At 32.5% G+C, this 26,401-nt stretch overlaps 1 protein-coding gene and 1 non-coding gene across 2 annotated transcripts in view; one reads left to right on the forward strand and one right to left on the reverse strand.

The window, feature by feature from the left end:
• The window catches only part of Sema3d (semaphorin 3D), a 118,002-nt gene that overhangs the window by 29,523 nt on the left and 62,078 nt on the right, over positions 1 to 26,401 (reverse strand). The window contains exons 7-10 of the mRNA XM_026384979.2: positions 22,048 to 22,190; positions 8,571 to 8,685; positions 7,389 to 7,458; positions 3,900 to 4,044 (exon numbers count right to left, since the gene is read on the reverse strand). Of these exons, the coding sequence (XP_026240764.1) occupies positions 3,900 to 4,044; positions 7,389 to 7,458; positions 8,571 to 8,685; positions 22,048 to 22,190 (473 nt within the window). The remainder of the gene's footprint in view (positions 1 to 3,899; positions 4,045 to 7,388; positions 7,459 to 8,570; positions 8,686 to 22,047; positions 22,191 to 26,401) is intronic.
• On the forward strand, positions 14,487 to 14,612 carry LOC113180159 (small nucleolar RNA SNORA61). Its single transcript, XR_003300435.1, has one exon. It is a non-coding gene; the product is annotated as a small nucleolar RNA SNORA61 (small nucleolar RNA).

A 26,401-nucleotide genomic window follows, 5' to 3' on the forward strand; every position in this document is an offset into this window, starting at 1 on the left:
TGGTTTAAAACTGAAACTCACTTTTCAGTAAATATTGACTAGTATTTTACATTTATGCATAAATCTTAAAAAATAACTTGTCAACACAGAATAAAACTACATAATAAGACTAACTTAGTATCTTGAAACTGATAAATTATTTCTAATGAATCAACAATGAAAATTGAAATCTGCCTTTACAAACCCTCCCCAGATTCTGAGTTTTCTAGCTGTCTATTAGTTCTGACCTGACTTCAATTTAGTGTCCATATCTGAATTATACCTCTCACTTTATAGTGGATTCTTCCATATTTCATTTCACTTGGAAATTCATATCACTAAATCCAGTAAATCAATAAGACTGATAAAATCCACCTGTACAAAATATATGTTCAGACTCTCTATTTGGACACCAGAGGGCAGAAGAATCACTTGAAGTGAAGGAATTTTGTAAATGTATCCTTGTGAATTTTCAGGCCTAATAAAATTGAAGATCATCCAGGTAAGGCTAGGGGTTTAGGTTTGACTTTTGGTCAAAGGAAATACAGTATTCTATCAAAATCAAAAAAAAAAAAAAAGAAAGAAAGAAAGAAAGAAAGAAAGAAAGAAAGAAAGCAAGCGAAAGAAAGAAAATGAAGGTAGGTGCAGCATGCTACCATCCCTACAGTGTTTAACTGAGTAACAATGTCAGCTGAGGTGACTTCTGGGAGAACCACTTAGATATCAATCTTAGTAACAACAAGGATACAGAAAATGTGAAAGCAAAGGTGATTTTTAAAAAACAATGTATTTTAAAATTTTAACTTAAAGGTAAAATAACTTTAGTAAACATTCTAACCAATTACAGAGAAAACGAATTATTCTTCAACACTTTTATTAAAGTAAGATATATTCTTCTAAATCATAATAGAAAGACGACAAATGTAAGAAGGTTTCAGAACTACACTGCAACATGTACAGACAATAGCTCAATCCTTGGAGATACAACAGAGGTTCTGTTTGATTATTTTCAATGCTTTGAAGGTAGAACAGAAGAACTTATGATTTGGAGTAGGTAGAGCCAAATGTAATCCCAGTCTTACCACTTCACAAACTATGAGATCATGAACATGCATTATCCTCATTGGTATTTTTCATACCCACAAACTTGAGGTAATGGTACCTATGCTATGATATTTTCTTAGGAATGTAGTGATATAACATGTAAGTGTTTTTCATTCCAAGTCATAAGGAATGTTCAATAATAATTTATTACTAAAATTTCTGAAAGAGAGAAAATAGTAGAAAGCACCACCATTTGGGGTGCTTTAAAAAAAAGTGCAGATGAGAGAGAATGGAGATGATATAAAATCAAATGCATTTAATTTTAGGTAGGACATTCAGCACTATAACTACAGGTGAATGTTAGAAAATAGGTGTCTTATCACAGAATATCACAGAATAGAGAGAGCATAGTCAACCAAAAGATTCCAATCATATCCTTTTTCCTTCTGCTTTTTATGGCAACATAATATTGGGAAAATTATTTAATTATTCTGGGCATCAGATTCCTCCTAAATAAGACAAGAGTGAATTATGTGTTCTCTATCATCTACTCCAGCTCTTACATTCTCAAAATTTACAAGTGTAGTCACTTGATATACTTCGAAACACAATTTCAATGATTTTATGAATGTAATTATTTAAAATGGTAAAGTTTGTTTAGGCAAAGCATGTTTGTGTAATAGGTTTTCACATCAGATATATGTTGTTTCTAACCTCAACATCAGCATTTCAAATAAAAATATAATGTAGAAGCAGAATAATAGCATAAGCAAATAAAATAGAATATTATTTTAAATTGACTAAAGAAGTAAGGAAATAAAGAGTTTACACATCTATAAATTATTTTAGGTATTTCCAAATTTGTTTAGAGTTATTTTGAGGGTTCAGCAGAAAAGACCAGCATATTTTACATAATTCCACTGATGAAAAACACTCCTCATTGATATTTATGTTGTCTGATTTTGGAGGATACTTATTGTCATTTCAGAGAAGTGGCTGTGTACTTTGGAGAGTCTTAAAAATATGAGTTTTCCTTAAGCTGTGTATAACATTCACATCTCTTTCAGCCAGCGCCGGTAAATAGTGACAACAACCACTTTTGTAACAATGCTAATTCACATTAGCATTTCTAACTTACATTGTAATCAAAATTAATGTAATCTTAAAACATAGGTAATTATTTTGATTATTATTTTCCATTTCTGAGTATCACAGGACTCAACTGCTGTGTCTATGTATTCAAATAATTTGCTGTAATTAATGTGGATGATATCAGCACCAAATTCTTTCTCCTGTTGCATCCAATAATTGGGGAAAACATTTGTAATGGCCTGAATTAAAATCAGTGTGTTAACATATGGAAATAACTAAAGGCACATCAATAAATTAATGAATAACAAAAAGGTGAAAAAAGGAAGGAGGTTTTATGCTAGGCAACAATATGAATGAACCTTGAGAACATTATGCTAAGTGAAATAGTCATTTACAGAAAGATATGATTCCACTCATGGAAGTTATGGATAAAGCCACATTCATAAAATCAATGTATGTAATGGTGGTTACCAAGGGTTAGGGAAAAGGGAAAGAGGGGAGTTACCATCCCATGGATGCAACATTCCAGTTGACTAATATGAATGTGTTTTAGAGATCTGCTATACAACATAGTACCTGTAGCCAATGTTAATGTATCGTACACTCAAAAATTTAAGAGGGTAGATGACAGGTTGTATTTTTGTTATCATCTTTTAAAAGAGGAAAAACAAAAGTGAATTATGAAAATCACAATATTAATTGAAAAAATATTTTCACAAAACAGTTATTTCATCATAACCAGCCCCCCCAACAAAAACACCCATCCCTGAAGCAGATTTATATGAATGAATTATAAAAAGGAGAATAGAAATATTTAGTGTGGTTCCAAAATTAAGTTGCCTAACAGGAAGATGGAAAGACAGTTCAGAAAGCCTAACCACCAGCTAGTTCCTCCTTATGAATGAACATATGAAAAGGCAATATTAAATAGAATTTGAATGATTAAGTCAACATTTTTCTCAGAGATTTTGGTGATTATTTTAGACCCGTTGGTAAAAATATTGAGAAAAAGTCCTAAATTTAAAAATTATTTTTCCTTTTAATATTACCTCAACTAACCAATCTTGAATTATTTAAATAATTTCAACTATTTTAAATCTAACAACAAAATGAAAAATAATCTTCTGCTTCAGTGTACAAACAGCACTACAAGTTCAGTTGTTTTCCTTTTCAAACAAATGTATAAATTATTATTTGCTTCATGTGTGCTTTAAACATGATTTATACTATTTGATAAGAATTTTGAACTCAGGGTTCTTTAAAATCGCCTCCTGTCTAATAAATGAAGCAACAAAATGAAGGTGCAAGAAAATAAAGAAAAGATTAATACATTATAAGAAGGAAGATAACTTAAGTGGGCCATCATAACTGATGAAATCTTTTCAAAGTAGAAGTAGAAGCTAGAAGACTTTTTAGCTTTATGCACAACTGTAGGTTTGGAACTAATACGTATTTGGCATTTCCATCTAACTTAGAATATTTTTCACTCTAGATAACTAAGTCATTTTAATGATTCTATAGACATACTTAGGATAAACTATACTTTGGGCCATAATCCACTCATTACAATGCAGTTCATCATTTCCCATAGTATTTTAAATTCTCTATTTAAAAGAAATATGTTCAAGTGGAGGATGGAAATGTTAAGACATCACTGAAAATAAATAATACCTATTTAAAAATCAACAGCCCACATTGTTGTGGGAGTAGTTTAAGTTTATAATAGGACTAAGAATTGAATATGGGATTAGAAAAATAATTCAATTATTAAGTTGGATACATACTGTGCCAGGTCGGGGATAAGGAATTCTTCCATCATACTGTACCCAGCGATGGTCTGCACTTTCCTTATGAGCATATGGACCATTAAAAACTGCTCTGATGTCAGCCATGCTATAGACACAAACAGCAGAGCCTTTGAAGATGGAGCTGAAAGAAAGCAACATGATCCAGTCATTCACAACCATCCAGTGGGCTTTTATTTTGCACATACTAGAATCAGGAGCTGTGGGGACAAATATATTTGGCACATTCTATTTGACAGGTGATGCAAAAAAAAAAAAAAAAAGTGTCTATGTCCCCAAAGAGCTTATGGCTAAGCAATCCCGACAAATAGGTGATAAGTCTCTTGTAAATAAATATGTTAAGCAAGCACATGGATGTGTACCCAGGCCATGGCTGTCACATAAGTTTTCAGGGAGGAAGTGAGGTCTAAATTTTTATTTAAAATTATCTAGAAAAACTGGGGGATAGAGAAGAAAATGCAGAAAATGGTACTGTGTTTTTCTATATATCCTTCAATTTTATTTGAAGTTATTATAATATAATGCCTTATAAAGAGTTTCAAATATAAAAAGTTGGGGCTGGGGATGTGGCTCAAGCGGTAGCGTGCTCCCTGGCATGCGCGGGGCGCTGGGTTCGATCCTCAGCACCACATAAAAATAAAATAAAGATGTTATGTCCACTGAAAACTGAAAAATAAATATTAAAAAATTCTCTCTCTCTCTCTTAAAAAAAGTTACATTATCTACTTTTGGTAAATAATGTAAATAATTTATATTTAGATGTTGAATAACAATCATCTCACATTTATCTTCCTTTTTTGAAGTGAATGTTCAATTATGGTAAGCAAAATAAGCCAAACTCAGAACATCTAGTGTTCTATGTGTTCTCATGTATGTGGAAGCCAGAGAGGAAAAAGAAAAGGAAAGGAAGCAGGAAGTGGATCTCATGAAAACTGAAGGGAGATCAGTCAATTAGAGGAAAGGGGCCAGGGAGAGAAAGGAGGGAAGGAAAGAGGAAATACTGGGGAAAGACATCCTCCAAATTATATCATTTATGTTGTGTGTGTATATGAATAGTAACAACAAATCACACCATAACGTACAATGGTAAAACACCAATAAATATATGGCAAAAAATAGTGTTCATCATAAAATTCACATAAGTTAAATAACTTATTCATATGATGCTTATTAAACTGATTTTTTAAATGTTTATTTTTTTTGCATTTTGCTACTCGAATTGAGCTTTTATAGTTACTTATCTAATACTTAATTATAATTACATAATCTCAGAGACAGCATTTAAGAGAAGCTCCATAGGAATTCTACAAAGTTTTGCACACTAATGATATAAACTGTTAACACCATCAGATAATTCTTTTTATTTTAGTTCTGGAAGTTACAGGACATTTTCTTTAAATTTCTTTGATTTCTTTCAATGATTCCTGTTATTAAAAAATGAGATCACCCTTTATGATCTAAGAAACTTATCACCTCAGAATTGCACAAACAAGCCAACAATTCTCTAGCATGAGTAACTCAATTATTCATATTCTTGGAATGACATTAATAGGAAACATCAGGAGGTAACGGTAAACAGGCAGTTAGGAGAAAACTAGCAGCTAAGAAGAGAGGTGATGTTCCCATAAAAATTACACATCTGCTATGAAATCTTAAAAGAATTCTTAAAAGAATAATGCATCATGTTTAATGGCATTGGCATTATTGCAGGCTAATTATGTCTTCTCGCTTGACAAAGACATGACATACATTCTGACATTACCTCAGTCTTCAGAGCACCACTAAAAAATAAAATAACAAAGAACACCAAGAACAGAGAGCTAACTTGTAACTTCACACTCTGGGTGGGCAGAAACTTGATAGGAAAAAAAGAACTATCTTGGGGCTGCATTTCCCTGGCACATATCTGTGTCTTGTATATGAAGCACACATTGACTTCAAAGAAAGTTCTGTGAAAGGAAAGGTGCCAAGAGATCTAGGGCTGAGATAATTGAGTAACTACAGACATTTTTTCTTCCTGCATTTTTTTTTTTTTTTGCCTTCTACCAGGGATTGAACCCAGGAACAGTCTACCACTGAGCTACATCCCCGACTATTTTTATTTCTTATTTTGAGACAGAGTCTTACTAAGTTGCTAAAGCTGGCCTTGAGCTTGTGATCCTCCTACCTCAGCCTCTTAAAGTGTGAGGTATAAGTGTATGCAACCAAACTCAGAAGTCTGTATGTTTTTATATTCATATATAAAGTAACAGAAATATGAATTCCAAAATAGCAAGTTCTTAAGCTATTTTCTTTATTCTCATGTTCAAATATTAGCTTCATTTTATAATTAATCAAATACTATTTTGTTTTTTGATATATTCCGAACCATTAGAGAATTTCAGTTTGTGTAGAAGGTATTATGAACGAAATGAGGAATATGCCACAAAGAGGAAACCAAACTAGAACATGTATACAAAATAGTTTAAGGATTTATTCAAAAGAATACACTAAAACCAAACAATATCATAGTTCTTCCAATATGCCTGTCCACATACATTGAGAGCTGAGTTGTGGAAAGAGTGAAAAATATTTACAAATTCAAAAGCAGTAACATGTAACAGGGGCAAAAATATGCTTTGAATATTGTCAAATGTATGTTACTCTTGAAATAAAATGAAGACAGCGAGGATCACATCTTCTTGGAGAAAGCTTCATAGATGCTAGTACAATTTTTAAGCAATTCACAAAATCTTGATAATGTTTAGAAGACAGAAAGAAAACAAGAATACAGGGATAAAAATTTAGAAAAAAAAAGCACCTCTTCTGTTCTAGTCCTACTTTTACTGCTAACTGGTTATTCTTCTTTGGGTGGATAGAGCCAACTTTCATTGTTAAAGAAGTAAACAGTGACATGGTCCTAACATCCACACTCTCATCATTTTAGGTAGCAGGACATGCAAGTAAGACATCTTGTGATGTGATGAGAAGTTAAAAGTCAAGAGAATCCCATTCATGATTAATTAATCACAGCTTTGCCAGTGAACTTAATCATTTCTCATTCATTTCTTTAGTGTTACTTCTATGTCCCTAAGTTTGTAAGTATTTATTATGAATAGTATATGCAGACATCTTTTGTACCCGGCAATTTTATGCTGAGAATTCATCTCAGAGATATACTTGTTCGCATGTGGAATGGCATGTTCTATGGTGCACGATGTGTGGCAGCAAAGTTCTAGAAACCAGGAACATACAGAGGGCTGCTTAAGTAACTTTAGTGACATAGGGGCTGCTATACTGGTTTAAAAAGAAGGAAGCAAGTTTTTATAGGGATATGAAAGATTTCTAAAAAACACTAAGTGAACAGGTAAAATGGAAAACATCGTATAGCATGTTGCTATAAAGAAAAAGACAAAAATCATGTAACTATATGGGTTCACATACGTACATAACTTTTCTAAAAGGATTAAAAACATTTTTTTTACATACCTTGTTGTGGTGAAGACGCCATAAACTACAGGATTTCTTTCGTCTCTTGTGGGTAGTAAATAAATATCTTCTATTAATGGAAAAATAATTATTCAGTATATTTTAATTTTTAATATTACATATATTCTTTTAAAAATAATAAATATCTCTGAAACTCTAAACAGTGTACAAAATTAAGATAACAGAGTACTATACTGTCTCTTAGGAAATTAAGGGGAAATGCAAAGCTTATATTAAAAAGAGAAATTAAGGGTAAAAGTTTTCTCACTAGCTATGTGACATTGAGTTGAACATTTAACCTCTCAGTCGTTTACTTCAATCACATAAATGAGGTGATCCAATTGATAATCTATGACTGTTTCCAATTATCAGCATGTGATTTCATATAAAATAAAAACCAGAAAAAGGATTTTTTTTACCCTCTAGTGTAAAAATATGTTATACACTCTGTGTCAACTTAGTAATTCAACTACTTCTTCAATAATAATATTAAAATATTGTTTGAGTAAATAGCACAATATTGGTGGTAGAATATTTGCAAGTAATATTTGGTAAAAGAGTATTTAAGAGGTGAGTGTACTTATATACTACATGAGAGATGGCCCATGCTATTGAATATACACTTTAATAGTATCAAACACATAATAATGATAAAGTAATAGATTGTATAGATAACTATTTTTACACTGCATGGCAAATCTAAACAAGTTTGAGAAGATAAAAACTAATGAAGCCGTAAGTTATATAAAACTAAAATGTTCTTTCTAGAATTAACTTGTAGAATTGGGAGAAATGGGGAATAGAAAAGTCTCTTAGTCTGTCCAGCAGAGGGCGTCCACAGAATGAGGAACCTGAACTCTTCCTCTGTAGAAAGTGGCTTCCAAGGAAGGGAAAAGCTGCAGAAGGGATGGATGAATTTTGTACTCTTATATCTTCCTTTCACTTGCTTTAATTTCGTTTCCTTCACTAGTTTCTAGGACTCTTACAAAGAGAGGAGTTACTTCATGTAACTCCAGGCCTAGGACACCCCATGTGCTTTGAGTTTGCAAATTTAGTAAGAACCATTCCTGTAAGCTGTGCTGAGTTACATATAATCAGGTATTTGGAGTAAAATATAACAAATGATGAATTGCTTAAATAGGTAGAAAGACTTTTCCAGGAAAGAAAGAACACATGACTTACGGAGCTCATCAAAATATGTATCAGCCCCATCACTTCCAGGAATGGAACAAATCAATCTGGCTTTAAGAAAAGTTGTCCATTTGTTTATCAAGCTGCGTTGTCCTCCTACATCATTCTGAAATGTGGAAAACAAAAATAAAGATAAAATTTCACCAACATGATTCTGTCACCAACTATAACTGGTAGTTATCATTATTAATACAGGTGGTACATTATTAATTCTATTGTTTAAAGAAACATAGAGCCTGGATATTGAGTCTTTCAACTTCCAAATAAAGGAAAAGTCAGTTCTTTCCTTCAACCAAAGGTGATTTTCTAATGGTTAAAGGAATGTCATGAAAGCAATATAACTACTGAATGAGGAGATGCCTACTAAGACTCTAGCAATCAAGGTAGGCTTGGGATCAAATCCTGTGTCTTCCAATTTTTTCTGCCATGACCTACAAAAGATTAATTTATCCAATTACTTGTTTTCTCATCAATAAAATATGATTAATGAGATCAAATGGAAGAAAATTGTATAAAATGCTTAACATAATGCCAGGCAACTTGAGTGCAATAAATGCTAGCACTGATTGTTATTATTTCTATGATTAAGAAACATTTCCAGCCTTTAGAAGAACTCTGCTTCTGTATAAACTTAAAAGTAGTGTTTTTTCCAAATTTTGTGCATTTATAATTAAACATCAAGGTAACATAAATATATACATAATATGAATATATAGGAAAATGATCTTTTAAAAGATATTAGCCTATATTTTCCATAGCTTACTTTTGTTTTGAAATATTTTATTTAAAATGTTTCCTTAGGCGTTTAGCCAAACATTTTAATCGATTAAATAGAATAAGAACAATTGGGCTGTTTAATAATCCAGCAAAAAAAAAAAAAAGATATATTTCTGATTTTTAAATTAATATGTCCCTGTGAACATTTAATTATTATGATTTTTCATTTATTTGACTCAGCCAACCCTGCTATTCTTATAACAAAAAAGCAAGACTGATTAATGGAATAAATATACAATGGATTCAATTTCAAGTTTTAAAAGGTACTCTTGGAGCTACTTTTTCCATTAACTTATCTGTATTTAAATGTTATACAAAATTTTTTTAATCCTTCATTACATGATGTTCTATAAAGTTAATGAAAAGTTAACTGTCATGTTTTACATCTGAATATCTAGGAACTATCTTCTCTGTGCTTCTTTATCTCCAAAATAAACCAAATTAGAGAAAAGCATCCAAGTGATAATTCTAAGCAAGAGAATTCAAGTCATACATGTACTTCTTATACCAAACAATAATAATTTTTTTAATTTAAAGACATGAGTTTTCAGTAAAATATGTCTTATATGAGCTAAAAATGTACATTTAACAAACATTTACCACACCTCACAGTTTGTACTTTCTGTGTTAATTTTGCATGATGCCAAATCATGATAAATTTACACGTGGAACATGTTCAGCTCAGTTCATGTGTGCTGGGGACTAACTATACATATGAATGTCCACATAATATAAACATGACTAACAGCATTGTTTAGAACCAGCATCAACAAAACACTTTCCTAGTTGTAGTATTTTGTCACTGATTCTGAAGCTAGAATGTCAATGTAGATAGGTAAATCCAGTCAGATCAGATCAAGGAGGCCAATTTGGGTCTGGGAAGTTGGAGATTGAAATGCTAATGCCTTCAGAGCCCTTCCTCCACCCTAATCAAGATAACCTGCCCCTGCTCCAACCTGTTGCTAAGGGAAATAGTCTCAGGGATTGTCCCTACAGGGAGTTTTTAATTAGGCCCCCTTCCTGCTTGGCTCCTCCAGCACATCTGCTTCACACCTTTTGGCCATCCCATGAAGCGTATCCTGGGCCAAGTCTGAATGCAGAAAGGAGAGAGATAAAGCAAAGAGAGCAGGAGAATAAAGGAAGCTTAGGACATATAAAAAAGCAGAACACCCTCACTTTTGGGGATACCAGGATAACAGCTATGGCCTCCTTCTCCCTCTTGGGAGAAGTCTATGTTACTCCTTTTAAAATAAACCCTTCTTGGGCTGGGAATATAGCCCAGTTGGTAGAATGCTTGCCTTACATGAACAAGGCCATAGGTTCTAGCCCCAGCATAACCCCTACCCCCCAAAAAAAAAGTTAAATAAACTTGCTTATATGCTTGCCTCAGCACTGATAATTGGTGGTATCGATGCTGTTGCTGGCTTGTGGTGATAATAAAATGCATGATAGCTGCTAGTTGTGTTCCAGTAGTTTTTAATTCGCAACAGAAAATGCATTCCTTATTGTCTTAACTCAATGCTTACTCCAGATATTTCACTAATACCCTATCAACCAATTTAATAAACAATAAATAACTGAAACTACAAGTAAGAATTGACAAAAGTATTTTGAAATGAATAGAGAGCCAAGGAGAGCCTTTTCTGAAATTTCTTTAAATAGAAAAATGAAGAAAGGCTTCACAAAAGAGTTAGATTTAATACTAAGCCTTTATGATAGGGGGGCTCAGACTACATGTGTAGAGACTGGTTCAGGAGAAACTTCAGTTACTTAAAGTTAGGTGGAAAGAACAATGGGTCTAATATCCAGAACTCATTGGGAGACAAATTTGGTTCACATGAAGACTGGGATCAATTAAAATAGTGAAGGAAAATGTAATAAAAGTAAATTGGAATAAGATCAAGGAAGGCTTTGATATCAGGCCAAAGTGTCTGTATGTTAATAAGCACATGATGAAGAGCTACTAAAAGATGTAATGATTAGCAAAGAAGTGAAATAATTAAGAGTTTTCTTTCAAGGAAACTAAATGGTATATTATATAATGCCTGTAACAAGTATGTATGTAATTGCTCTTGAATTTTAATTTTGTGTATGCTGCTTCTATTATTTGGGTATCACTTCTCAAATACTATTCCATCTAACAACTGGATGATTTCAGGCGTCTACAGAGGTGAAGACAGATTTTATCTACATATAGGTTATTTTTAGGCTCATATCCTCTGATCATCTTATCATTAAATCTAGATATTAAAATGAATGGGCAAAAATATTGATGCTTCCTCCTAATGTACTAATGGATTATGTGCTCATATACGGTAGGAGTCACATGAGAAAATGTGTGCATACATTACCAGAAAGTAATGGATCTTTAAATGAATTTGAAAACACAAAGTGACTTATTTCTCCCTCATTTCATAATCCTTGATTTATATCTCTTAAAGTCACATCTCCAGCCTTTTATGTTTTAGCAATTCCCAAGTTGTTCTAAAACAAAGTCTTTGTAAAATGTTTTCATTTTATTACATTAACTTTCCATATATATATGTATGATATTATTAAATTTCCTTGCCTATATTTGTATATTTATTTGTATATTTTGGAAGAATCGGCAATGAATACTAAAAATAGTGTTGATTCAATAAAAATATATATGGTGATCACAAAAAGGATTATGTTTGATTTACTATGGTGCTTAAATTATTTTAAATAAATAAACATTACTTAGCATTCTGTTCAACAACATTTCTTTAACAGATTCAGGCAATGCTAGTTCATCATAAAAATGAGTCATCACGTTCTTTTAAACATTCTAGTATGTAAAAGTGATGATAAATATCATTTTCACACATTTCCCCCATTTCTTTTATTTTTTAATTTTTTTTTTGTAATCGTAGATGGACAGCATGCCTCTATTTAATTTATTTTTATATGTGGCGCTAAGGATTGAACCCACTGCCCCACACATGCTAGGCAAGTGCTTTGCCACTGAACCACAGACCCAGCCCCATTTCCCTCATTTGTATTTACAATTTTCTCCCATACTTAATGGTAGCCATGAGAAAATTCTAACCTACTACCTCCAAATCTGTTGGATAAGAAAGGAATTTATAATACACCTGTATTTTTTTAACCTGATGAATGAAAATTACAATCTTTCAACAAAATCATCTTCAAATGTTCCTGCCTACCCAACCATCCAGCAGCCTTTTCCAGCCCGGCAAGGAGTAAAAGGATAAAAACAAACAAACAAAAAAATCCAGGTCAAAGATAAAAGCCACCTGCTGTCAGGAGGGAAATAGTTTCTGGCATGAAGGCTTTTAGGAATGGGTTATAAGCATTTAATGACCAGATAGTAACTCTTACAGACATCCAGAAGCCCGACCTGGGATGACAAAGTTCAATTCACAAGCAGTTGTATTTCTCCCCTAGGGAAGTCAGTTGGGCTGACTTTGTTGACCAGCTCTAGGTCCCTGGATTTGTTAGCAAATCCACACAATCTACCCCTGAGAACTTTAAGCCCACAAGGGGACTGAAAGGGGATAATCACTTTTGTACTAAATTGTCACCTCCTTGCTTATTTTTGTGAAGTTCTAAAGAATACAACCATCTCACCAACACAATAGATTTACTATTGAGATGTCAGAATCAGGAGCTCTTTAGTCACCAGTCACTTCTATGTGTCTCCACTCTATTTATCACACAGCCTCTTTGTGGCCAGGTTGCCAAAAGCCTTGCCGTCCTTTACAAAGATGCAGATGAAAGTAACAAAGAAATGAAATGTAAACAAGCCTGATCCCATGTGCTCTATCTGGGTGGTGAGTAAAGAACTCCTGCTTACTTTTTCTCTGTAGCTTTTATGTTTATGTTTGCAATGTTTCTTAATTTTAAAGTGAAAAAAAAAAAAAAGAAAAGAAAATATAGTACCACCAAGTCATGTGATTGGATGTTAGCTGCACATTATGAATTGTTATGATCTTCTAATTGTAGCCTGTACTAACAGGTAGTCATGATGAGGCTAATGGTTATTACATTTTCCTTCTACCAGCACACACAACTTCTTATAAATCTTACATAGACATGTAGAGTAGCTAGAGGCTGTCACACATGAACTTTTATTGAGTGTGTCTTTTGACCTCTAGGTCATGATTCTGGGTTCATCTGGTAAACATGGCTTTATCTGTATACACCATCCTTTTTGAGGCTTTCTCAACACTTAACATTATTTTCACCTATACACTGGGAAACAGAAGCTGTTGGAAATTGTAGTAATTGGCTTTAAGTTTATATGCTCTTAAATCCTGAAAATTTTATAAAATTAACAAAATCTCCAGGACATCTGAGATCATATTGTATTCTATTAAAATCTTGTATTTATTTAGAGATTTTAACAATATTGGTTGAAGCTGGAGTATACCAAAGTTTTTAGATCAGCAGACACCAGAGAATCATACACCTTAAAAACTTAAAAAAAAATTGATGCTGTAGTTAAAGGTTATAAATTTTCCTTTGCTTAGAATTCAATTATTTTGCCTAAAGCTGCTCTTCTGTAGCCTTGCACAGGCAAAAGAATGGAATTCTCTCTGAAACAATTTAAAAACCATAATGTATGCATTTTTGTGTGTGTCCCTTTTTCCAATTCCTTTCATTAACAACAGTTACTCTCAGATATTGTAGCTTGAATTTACATCATTCATCTTCTTTTTATGTGTGATATAAATGCTACAGTATTTTAAATCATTAAAAATGCTATTCCATCACTGAAACAGTCTCATGGAGCAAGCACACATTTTTCACAGACTGTTTTCACAAATTCAACCTAAAAGATGAGGGAAGTTTAGCATTTTTGTGTTTTTGATTCAATGGCTTTTGTTTTAATACATCACCACATTTTTTATCTGATTCGTCATTTTAAACAAAATGCACCTCAAAGAGTTTAAATAGCCCTGTGTTGGAGTATGCCATCAAATATCCTCAAGACTGTGACTGTACTAAGAACCACTGGAGACATGATCACAGCCGACACCTCATAGCATTTGGGCCATTTACTTTTCTCTGTGCCACCTCCGTCTTTGGAGTGTCTAAGGATAGGTTTTAGAATGTTTCTAAATTTTTTATTGAAAAATTCATATAGCCCTCTGCTTCCCTTTTCTAGTGGACCTGAACACTGGTCTTGGTGGCCACAGAAGGAGAAAGAGTAAGAAGCTATTCTCAGCATTGTAGTCTGGTGTGGTGCATGTGGGTTAGGTTCCAATAGGGTTGAATTGTCTTTGAAATTGTTTCCTCTTCCCCTGTACAATGTGCAGAACTCTGAGGGTTGAGGAGAGGAGGAGTGTGAAGCTCTGGGCAACTGAAGTGGGAATTGCTGACTAATATTATTGTATTTAAGTGGTTCTTTCTTGTCTCTTGACAGAGTCAGTCTCTCTCTGTCTTTAAAGATCTATGTAGTCAGTAAAATGGTCTTTATCTGTGATTACTAGTCCACAGAATTGAGAAAACCCCATAAAAAGGAAAAGGCAGGCAAAGAGGCAATCTGTTATGATAGATGAAAACAGTAAGCTTTATGAGCACTTTTTTTTGATAAGGCTTTAATCTGTTACACATCTATTACTATAAGGCAAACAATAATAAGACTTTGGAAGTGGAAAAAAATGAAAGAAAATTTAATATTGGTTAAATTTAAGTTTGCTGGTCCATAAGTAAATAATAATGGTATGATAATTCAATTCAAACTTGGGGTAGCCAATTCAGAAGCTTGATACCATGATCATGATGTGCAAGAAAAAAAATGTACACTTGGAATAGGCCTCCAGAGTTTCTTGGATAGTATACCATGTGTATTAAAATACATTATTATGCTATAAAGAAAAGTGTGAATGAAAATATTTTCATATGTTAAAAGTAATGAAAGATACTGAAGTTATGCACAGCAGATCAAATACAAAACTTTCCTTTTCAGACCATCAGTCTTCATTTACAATATGCTTAAATTGTATATTTCATGTAACTCGTTCACTTGGATGAACAAAAATTCTGGCTACTAGAAATAAAATATAAAGCAAAAATAATGATAAAATTATAATAATACTATGATAAAATTATAATAATAGTATTAAGAAGAATGACTTGAGTTAACTTCACAAAATATCACACCTGGTGATCAACTCAGTTAAGTTGTAGAAAAAAATCTATACTATATAGGAACATGTGATGTGTAAAAATAAGTATCTCATTATTATTTTCTTGAGATGTTGAAGTTATAGTAGGCATTTCGTTTTGCAAAAAATGAGAAACTTATAGGCATCTTTCTTCGCTTCTCTGGCATAAAATCTAATTAGTGCTTACTCTTCACTGTTGTCAAATGTTTTAGTGTCTTTTCTAATAGGAAAAGGAATCCAAAATAAATTCCAGACAGCTCAATGGCCTAGAAACCAGAGTTTCTCTTACTTCACCTACTAATAATCTTGAGATACCTTAGCAGCAGAGGAAACAAAAACATAAAAAACATCTAAGACAAAGGGGAGAGGAGAAGAAAAAAGCAAATAAATTATGGCAGGCATTGGACATAGTAGTTTTTAAGGGATAAATTCTATAGAGACTTTGAAGGAAAAAATTTTTCTTAAACACTCAGTATTTAGAGACAACTGTTTGTGATTTGCCATTAAAGAATGACAAAGCAAACAGAAATGAAGAACATGTTTTTCTAACTACTTTTAAAACTCATAAAGATTATTAGAAATGCAGGATTTGGATAATACACTATGCTAAAGAACTTAGTTCCTAAAATTGAACATATTAAATTAGGTAAATCTAGGAATGTTTAGCAGTCTATTCCAGGTAGGATCAGAGTTCATGAATTAAGGGAGAAAAAGAAAAGAAAGCTACAACAAACAGAATAATTCCCTTCCTAAGAATTTCTCAGACAGGAAAACAGATGGAAGTGAAGCAAAAGCACATCTGTAACTCATGGGCACTAAATCTCTCATTTAGGTTGTAAGTGACACACAAAAACCACAGCTCGGTAGAGATCAATAAATACGGAAAGTGTCATCGGCCTAAAAACACAGATCTTCAAAGACAGTAATTGTCCAAATAGGATCATATATCAAGTAGACAATGCAAGTGGAATTGAAGCAAAAGGCTATTAATGAGACCCCCAGGCAAGTTATGTGAAAGGGCCATCCAAATTGAATTCCTGGCATGAACAAAAGGAAATACTGCAAAACAGAAAAAGAGAATTGGCATATCCTACAGCTGGAATCCGGAGTGGGCTAGCATAAGTAAGCAAATGGACAACACTTCCAAAAATGAATAGAATCCAAAAGTAATGCAAAACAGCCCTGAGGTGAAAAGTCACAAGCTAGCCTTGCAAAAGGGACTGGCATTTCCACACTCTAGTTTATAGGAACACACACACACACACACACACACACACACACACACACACACACACACAGTAATAAACATCACACAGACATAAACAGTGGTATCTGAGAGTAATAACTTGCAAACTAAATAGACACAAATCTTCTTAGCGTTTATTTAATGCTGCTGTGCCTGTTCATTCAGTCAGCATTTAATATCTCACCAGGAAGATCTGGGTGATTTACCACCTATAAGAGGAGTTTTCCCTGGTTTAAGTGCTTCAAGGTACTGATTGTTTAAAAGCATGGGAGAATTATTAGAGGTTGACAAGGACTTAAGGCTAAGTACCTTATTTTAAATTTGAAAAGAGTATCAAGTAGTTCGACTGGAAAGTGTGACCCTACCAAAAATTAATTCTCTATCATGTACAATGACACACATGCTGGGTTTGGAGAGGTGTAGATTAAAGTCTTATTCTCAGACTGTCAATGATCAATATTGCCTTGTGAAATTATCTTCAAAATCAATTTATTTAGTTTACAATGTCTCTCCCCATCCATACCTCTTCACTAAAATTTACATTGTTCAAATCATTCAAACATTTTTCACCCGATATGGTTCCAAATTATTTTGACATTATTTAGAAATAAAATCCATCCTCAAAGTATAAATATTCTTAAAAATGAGGTACACATATTAAGAGTAAATTCAACCACTAAAATTAATAAAAAGTTTTTTTCAATAATATTTGGCAACTAGCCTAACCCTAACCTGTTAACACACACACAAAACCACTACCCCCACTACCACCTTCTTCCCATGTGTGATCACTGTTAAGTTTGTTAAATTTACCCAGCTTCAAAAGGTTGTATTATGATGTGTGCATGTGTGCATGCATGTCCATGTTTTTGCTTTGTGGCATTAAACTCACTGTAGTACGACTAGATGTTTATAATTTTTTGTGTATAAATGTCTTATAATTGAATTATGTTCAAAAACACAAATCTAAGTCCCTCCTGTTTTCAAGATCTTCTTGAGTATCTACCACACCCAAATCTTTATGCGCTCATGGAAGCTTCACATTTACTTGTAAAAATAGTCATGGAAGAGTCATTTCCTAGTTTAAGAAACCAAGGTAATAAGAAGTAGAGCAAGATGTAAATCTACATCTGATTTCCAGTTGAATATCATTTGGGCAAAGGTCATTGATGATAGCCTTACTATCAAACCTAATACCTGGCTGACTACTTTTGGGGTGTGACATCCCTGACATCTGCTTTCTTATTGAAAGAATTTCTTATCCTTCAGACGGGACGACACTCCCTTCCAGTTCTCTGCTTACCCGTTAAATAATTTCTTCTTAATTGACTTTGCAGATACTTTCCTATGCTTTCTTAAATGTCATTTTCCCTCAGGATTCTGTCCTTGCCTTTAATCTTATGCCACAAATCTTTCAGAGCAATTTTAGACAGTTCCTTGACTTCAAGATACTGATGACTTCCAAATTCATGAGTTCAGATACTACTGAGACTCAGGTTCATATTTTTATGTAGCTAATGTATCAGCATATCCCAGAGTCATATCAAATTCAACATGCCCACATAAAAAATCTATGCCCCCAAATTCTTTTTGGTATTTCCTATCTTGTATCAGAATGTGTCCCTTTGCACATTTTTGTGATCCATGCTTTATCTTCTAGAAACAACAATTTTCAAGAATATAGAAGTACTTGTCTACAAGGTGAGTATCCTTTCTGAGATAGGAGCAAGGGAGAATTAAAATGCATTAAAAATTTAGTTCCTCTGTCATGCTAATAATATTTCAATAATAACCATCGCATGGCTACTGTATTGGATAATGCAAATAGAGAACATTACCATCATCATGGAAAGTTCCATTGAACAGCATTAGTCTATACAAAATGCTTAATAAATGAATGATAATTTAGGAGCTTTTAGAAATCTGCAAAAAGTTTCTATTTGAAAAATATCCTGAACTTAACTTTACCTCTTTTTTTTCCTATTGTCTTTGGAATTAATAGGCCTTCTACTTGTAAATATTTCTAATACATTTTTTAAATTTTTGCTAAATATATCCACCTATCTTGCTAATTTTCTGCCTCAAACATCTTGTAACTCTTCATATGCAACAGAATAGAATTTGCACCTGCTAACACAGAAATAAGATTATCACCCTATTTGCCACTCCAATCTCAAAAGACATTGTTCCCATATATACCCTTTGAATCATAGTTATAAGATTTCAGTGTTCCATGAAAAAAATAAACCCTCTTACAGTACTATCTGAAATGCCTTCCCTCTCTTCCTTTGTGCAATCCTGCTCCCCCGTAGGACTTGATTTAAACACCACTTCTTTTATGCAATATTTTTGAGCCTCACTGAATGCTTAAAAATTCTTAGCTCTTACTTTTAATACATTATATTTTGGTTATCTGTTAATATGTCTATTATTCTCACTATACTAAGAATTTTTAAAGAAAAGGGGCAGTGGTTTAGTTATACAAGTTGTCTCATGCAGTACATTTTACACAACATTTTTTATTTTGTTGCTATAGTTGAAATAAACAAAATAAGATATGAATTAATGGGTTACAAAATTAAAAAGATTTACTCTTCTTCTCTAAACAATTTTCTAGTCATTTTTTGTGTGATCTTTGCCTATCACCAAGACCACTTCACCAATCACTATATCCTATTTGGCCCAATAGTAATATGTTGGGCAGCTCAAAAAAACATCTTTTACAAATCAAGATAGATAGATAGACAGAAAGAAAGAAAGAAAGAAAGAAAGAAAGAAAGAAAGAAAGAAGCTGAAGAGGCAGAGAACTCTTAAATTGTCAGCAGTTTTAAACTGTGCCAAAGTATTCAGTTAAAAATGAAACCAAGCGACTAGAACAGGAAAAATAAAACCTGAATATTTTCAGATATATACTGTGGGAAAATGCTGGTGGAACAGTACAAAGTACTTCTGTGTTACTGAAAAATCTCGATAAACTCAGTAAATCACACACTGTTTTCTCTTCATTCTTAAACCTTTTCTTATAGTTATCAAATTTTGTTTCATAATATAGATATGCATCATGTTATTTATCAAATGTGGAAAACCAATGTTATGCTGTTATAATGCCATTTGGAGGGTTAAGAAAAAAAATGAAAAGAGAAAATTATTTCATTAAAGCCTTTTTACATGAAACTATTTATATAATACCAACAGTGATGCTGAGTTTTTAGAAATCATTACTAAGCTTGTCATTGCTTTATAAGGCATATGATCATATTTTTAAAGATTTTAAGTCATTTTTAATGTTCTTAGAGAAATTTCCACCTAGATTTTACCAATTTTTGTCACAATTTTATCCTGAAATCTTAAGTAAAATTTAGAAACATGTCTAAGATTGCTATAATTAAGAAATTTTATACAAAGCATTTAGAATCAAATATAAACATTTGACCAATGGATTGTTCAGTCAGTGAGAAATTTTGAAGATACTCACTTAAAAGAAGGATTAAGTGAAGAGATAAACTAATGAGTGAAGGACCTCTTTTGTTTTTCTTAATGTAAATTCATCCATCACACATCCTTATTTGATCTTACAATTTGTTAGCTTTTATCTAAGGACAATAGCATGACAAAGTCTTGCTGTGTGGTCTCTGAGGTTTGTGAGTTAGAAAAGACTCATTTACAATCTTCTGTGCCTTTCCAGTTCAGTATAAATTTGTTCATAATTTAAATAAAATATTCCATGCTTATATTGATGAGAGTCTAGGTTAAACTTCTAATGTGGAAATTTACAAATGAAACAACTAAATTTTAAGGTATTTCTTCATCTTTAAGGTCAACACTCACTATGTTTATATTACGATAAAAATATTACTTTGTTATAAATGAATTTCTATTAAATCATTAGACCTATCAAGAAATAAGAGTTGCAATGGCTCCCAAACACACTGACTTCTTATATATGTTCATCAGAAAGTGACTTGAAATACCTCTAACGTAGTTCACTTATACAGACAATGTCAACCAACATCATAGCTATTCAGGGTCAGGATACTGTTGTTAGAAGGCATGCTTCAGTACACTAACACACTAAGTCTACAGAACAACAGCCATTCATCCCTAGGCACGAGGCTTCAAGAGAAATCACTGTGAACTCAGACTCTGAAAGAACGAGGATGCTTTTTCAAGAGTCTGAACCCTGGAGGTTAAGGGGATCAGTGGGAGACTGCATGATTGGTTAGGATTCTAGGCAAAGAATGATCTGGGCTCACATGTTGGCCTCATTCAAAAGCTGAGTTTTCATGAACAGTTTTATGTTCAGTGATAGTTTGTATTTATAACTCTGGAAGTGTTCAGATCCTGATGGTATAGATTAAAACAAAAAGTGATAGTCTCAAATGGAAGAAAATGAAAAGTTTTCATAAGACCAAAGAAAGTTTCCCACTGAAAGTATTTATTAATTTAACAGCTCTTGCCCTTAATAACCAAGTCTATGCTGAAGATGTCTATTTAAGAGATGCTATTTCTTATTAGATGCAAATCCAAGGAAGAAAGTTACTGAAACCAAAAATGTAATTTATCCTCTAAGGCTTGTGTGCTATTAAATGAGAGCCTTGATGGCACAAAATGGTACGGTCTCACAGAATTTCTGGGTTTACCTATAATTTACATAAAATGACACTATTTAAGTCTAATGACAATTTTAATTTTCTAACTTACTTTCAAAATAAATGTTTTTCATTTTGGGTTTTTTTTTTCTTCTTTACTCCATTTTCTCTTAGAACTTGACTTAAAATATTTATCATAGTAAAAATATAAGGACATTTTAAATATAATCAATTCATATAAAATACATCATTTTACATATGCAATGTGTATTTTGAAAAAAATATAGAATATGATTGTTAGTGTCTAAGTCACTTTAGTGATTATGTTGTTACTTTTAATTTTAATAAAAGGTTATTTAACATTGTTTGATAACATATTAACTTTTAAGGGTCTGGATAATGCAGCATTCTTACTGCAAATTGCAATAACTGGAACAGCCTTTCAAAAAAAGTACTGAGCTGCCAAAGAAGTGTAACTCACATCAGGGTGACATTTCAGCACTGAAAATTCAACTGTAATATTTGAAAAAATCTAAATCCTTTTTCTTTTTAACTTTTGGATCTCAAAAATCACATACATGTAACAGTATAAATCTATCCTATGAGTTATGAATAATGGGCATTAAGTTTCATTTCAACATTACATGGTTTCTTATACATATGCACATATGCCTTAAGTAAAACAAATGCATATATCTTGCCTTACAAACTCTTCCAACTCGAGAAAGAATGGTCTTATCAGAAGTACTGCTTTCTTGTGATGACTCACGAAAGAAGAAATATATTTTATCATCATCTGGATTGTAGGTGTCTGGTATGGGGAAAGTTCCAATAAATTTTGCTCCTGTTTGAAAAAGAAAAGCTAAAAATTAAAATACTGAAACAATCCAGCCATAATAGTATCAGTGTCTTTGGTATATAAAACAATTAGCTGCAGGATTAAAAACATGTAGCATGAGTCAAATGTGGGAAATTAGACAAACATGATATAATGTAAAAACATGTGATAGCACTCTAGGAATTCCAGAGAGCAGGTGATAACATGACCAGTTGACACAATCGCTGAAATTCTACTGAATCTCAGTCACAATTCACTTAATGACAGGGATAGTTCTGAGAAATGCATTGGTAACTGGTTTCGTCATTATTAGGCAAACATCATTGAATATAATTATATGAATCAAGATGGCCATGATGTCAGTAGGTAGTATAATCTTATGGGACCACTGTTGTATATGGATATGTGACCCATGGGTGACTGAAATGTTATGTGGATGATTCTACCTAAAGCACTATCAAATCTAGAGATTCTATGATTTTATATTTTCCTTCTATATGCTGGATTTGCCACCTTTAAAACACACCAGATTTTATAAAAAACTTAGAAAAAAGTATATATATATATATATATATATATATATATATATATATATATATATATCTTAAATGTTGGCACATAAAGTGTACTTTGCTATATTTTTGTGAAATTGTCCAAGGGGAAAAAATGAAAACAACCAATACTGCTTGGGTCCTCTCCAGTACAGGCTCTGGAAGGTATTCTTTCTGCTTGTTTCTATCACTTATTGTAAAGATAGCCTTAGGCAAATCAATTATCTTCTCCTTTAAAAAAATATTTAGTTGTTCGTGAACATTTTTTTTATTTATTTATATGCAAGGCTGAGGAATGAACCCAGCATCTCACCACATGCTAGTCAAGTGTTCTCTCTACCACTGAGTTCCAACCCTAGCCCCCAATTATTTTCTCTTAATGTCTCAATTTCCTCATACGCAATATGAGGCTCTCAATGTCGTCTACCTACTGGGATAAATGACATGGTAACCAAGTGAATTAATATACATAAAGCCCTTAGCATTGGGTAGTTCCCAACATACCCATTCAATAAATGTGATTTATTATTGAGATGGTGATGATGATAATTATAATTATAATGACTAACATCAAGAGGGTAATAGAAAATTTAATCTTATATTTGTGATAATAATATGTTTTTTCCATATTTTATTGGTGCACTATAGTTGTACGTAATAGTGAAATTCATTGTTACATATTTGTACATGGACACAAAATAACAATAAAATTTGGCCAATATTATTTCCATGTGTTTCTCCTTTCTGTCCCCTTCTCCCTACCCTAGTCCTTTCCTGTGCTCTACTGACTTCCCTTTGATTTTTATTAGATTCTGCCTCCTGCCCCAACTTTTCTTTTCCTTTTCCTCTCTAGCTTCCCTATATGAGATAAAATCTATGACCTTAGGCTTTCTGAGTTTGGTTTATTTCACTAAACATAAAGTTATCAAGTTCTATCCATTTTCCTGCAAATAACATAATTTCATTCTTCTTTATGGCTTAATAAAACTTCACACACACACACACACACACACACATACACACACACACATACTCAACATTTTCTTTATCCATTCATCCATTGACAGATACCTAGTTTTGTTTTATGAATTGTGATTCTGTCAACATGGGTATGCATGTACTGCTATAATATGCTGATTTTAATTGTTTAGGATAAATACCAAGGAAGGTATAGCTGGGTAATATGGTGGTTCCATTTCTAGTTTTTTGAGGAATCTTCATATTGATTTCCATATGGTTTTTCTCATTTACAGTTGCACCAACACAGTAAAGTATTCCTTTAGCTATACATGTCTCTGGCATTTATTATTGTTTGTATTCTAGATGGTTGCTGTTTTAACTGGAGTGATATGAAATCTCAGTGTAGTTTTGATTTGCATTTATTTACTTGCTAAAAATTTTGAACATTTTTTTCATATGTTCATTGGCCATTTGTATTTCTTTTGAGAAATGTCTGTTTAGTTTATTTGCATATTTATTAATATTTTTTGGTTTTAAGTTTTTTGAGTTATTTTACATATTGTGGACATGAATCCTTTGTGATAGAGTAGCTAGAAAACATTCTCTTATGCTATAGGCTCCCTCTTCACATTCCTAATTGTTCACTTTGCTGTGTAGGAGCTTTTTAATTTGATGCTCTCCCTTTTATTAACTCTTGGAATTATTTCCTGAACTTTAAGGGTCATATTGAGAATATCATTGCCTGCACCTATGTGTTAAAGTGTTGACCCCATGTTTTTGTCTAAGTGTTACATAGTTTCTGGTCTAATTCCTGTCTTTGATACATTTTGAGTTGATTTTTGTACAGGGTAATAATACATAGTTATTAAAAATGAAGTAAATCCATACCTATTGACATGGATAGATGAGCATAGTCCATGTAAAGTGAAAAACTATTTGAATATATATATCTTCTTTGCACTACATCAATGACAAATCCATTTGTCTAACTTTTTGCTGAAAAAAAGCATTCAGCATTTCAAGTTTTGATTTTGTATTATGAATTAACTAGGTAACAGATCTGAAATTGGCTGATACTAGTTCAGAAATAATCTTTTGATTAAAAGGAAAGACAGAAAGAATGGTTATTTAGAAACAGGAAAGGACTTTAATTACTTAGCAAATTCGAGGTACCCGGACCTCAAAGGAAGCACAGAACACTGAGTGTTTGGGAAGTAGAAGCAGAAGAAAAGACAAGAAAAGCTTCTAAAGAAAAATAAATTGATGGGAGGTGAAAAAGATCAACATTGCCTTCTGTAGTGTTTTTATCTCACAAGCACTGAAAATCTTTCCCTTGCAAATGTACAGCAATTGGTCAAAAGTTGAATAAAGAAAGCTTCACAATAGCTTTCTTCAGTGGACAAAAGTTAATGCTGGAGTCCAAATGATGGGCAGTTAAGTCATTACCAGCCCAACCTCTCTGGGTCAGCCCTGTGTCTCCATCCAGTCCCTGAATGAGAAGGCTTAAGAAGAAAACAGAGAAGAGAAATAGGTACATGAACTTTCTTCTCTTTAGTCTTTATTATTCCCCTCTTCTTTTCAGAATTTAAAGCTCTGATGGACTTTGACACTACTGATAATCTCATTTTGGTATGGACCTAAGAAATTACATGAAAATTTAATTTTAGAAAACCACATAGGACTTTTTAAATGTTCCTTGTCTAATTGATGTCAAATGGGCAAAGTCTGTTAACAATTCCACTCAAGGTTTTTTGTTTCCCCTTCTCAGTCTTTCTTTCCAGTTATTGTTACATCACAAATGCTTGATTTTGATCTCTGAGCAGAGTAAAAATCCTTTTCTAATCACAAATTAGCACTTTTGATTTATTTATATATGATTTCTTAGTAAAATTCCTTGTGGACAAAACTTTTCTTATGGGATTAGGGTTTTAATAATTAATTAAAATAAGAAATTAATTTCTTCTATATTTAAGAACTGCTAGGAAAACAAAAACAAATAAGAACTGACTTTTAAATTTTAATTTAGATTAAGGAAATAGTGACATATGATGAAGATACAGCTAATGAGAAAACCTGAACTTCACTTTTCCGACTGACTTTGGGCTTCCACAGACATGACCAGGAATTGGTCATAATCTATAGAATTTTTGAATTTACAGATGTCTTAATATTATGTTACCTAACTGATTGAAAACCTCTAGCTATATTTTAAATATATATATAAATATAAATATAAACAAAACCCTGTAGTAGGGGATTCTTCATCTAAATTTGAGTCACTAATAGACTACTATTCTGCATATGGGGAAAAAGATATGAGCAGATTCAGTAATGGTGGTAAATAATGCAGATATATGGATAGATGGGGGAGTAGGGAGCTGAATAATAAATATAAATTCTTAAGATCAGAAGTATAAAACTCAAATTATCCAGAAATTAAAGAAATACAATAGAACTCCCTTATCTTGACAAATATGTGAGCTTAAAATGCATATTAACCTGAGTAAGTGTTTCTTCCAGAACTTAAATATAATTTCAGTAGAAGTTACCCATGCAGCATGATGCCTCTTGGAATGTTAGTATCCCATTAGATCTGTATAATAATTGAGTTAAATTTTAAAAATAATATACTGGTACAATATTTAAATAGTGGCACACAATTTACACAATCATCCATACAGAAAGAAATGAGAACTCTGTGATTTG

The sequence above is a fragment of the Urocitellus parryii genome, chromosome 3 (genome assembly GCF_045843805.1).
Source record: "Urocitellus parryii isolate mUroPar1 chromosome 3, mUroPar1.hap1, whole genome shotgun sequence".
Classification (NCBI taxonomy): Eukaryota; Metazoa; Chordata; class Mammalia; order Rodentia; family Sciuridae; genus Urocitellus; species Urocitellus parryii.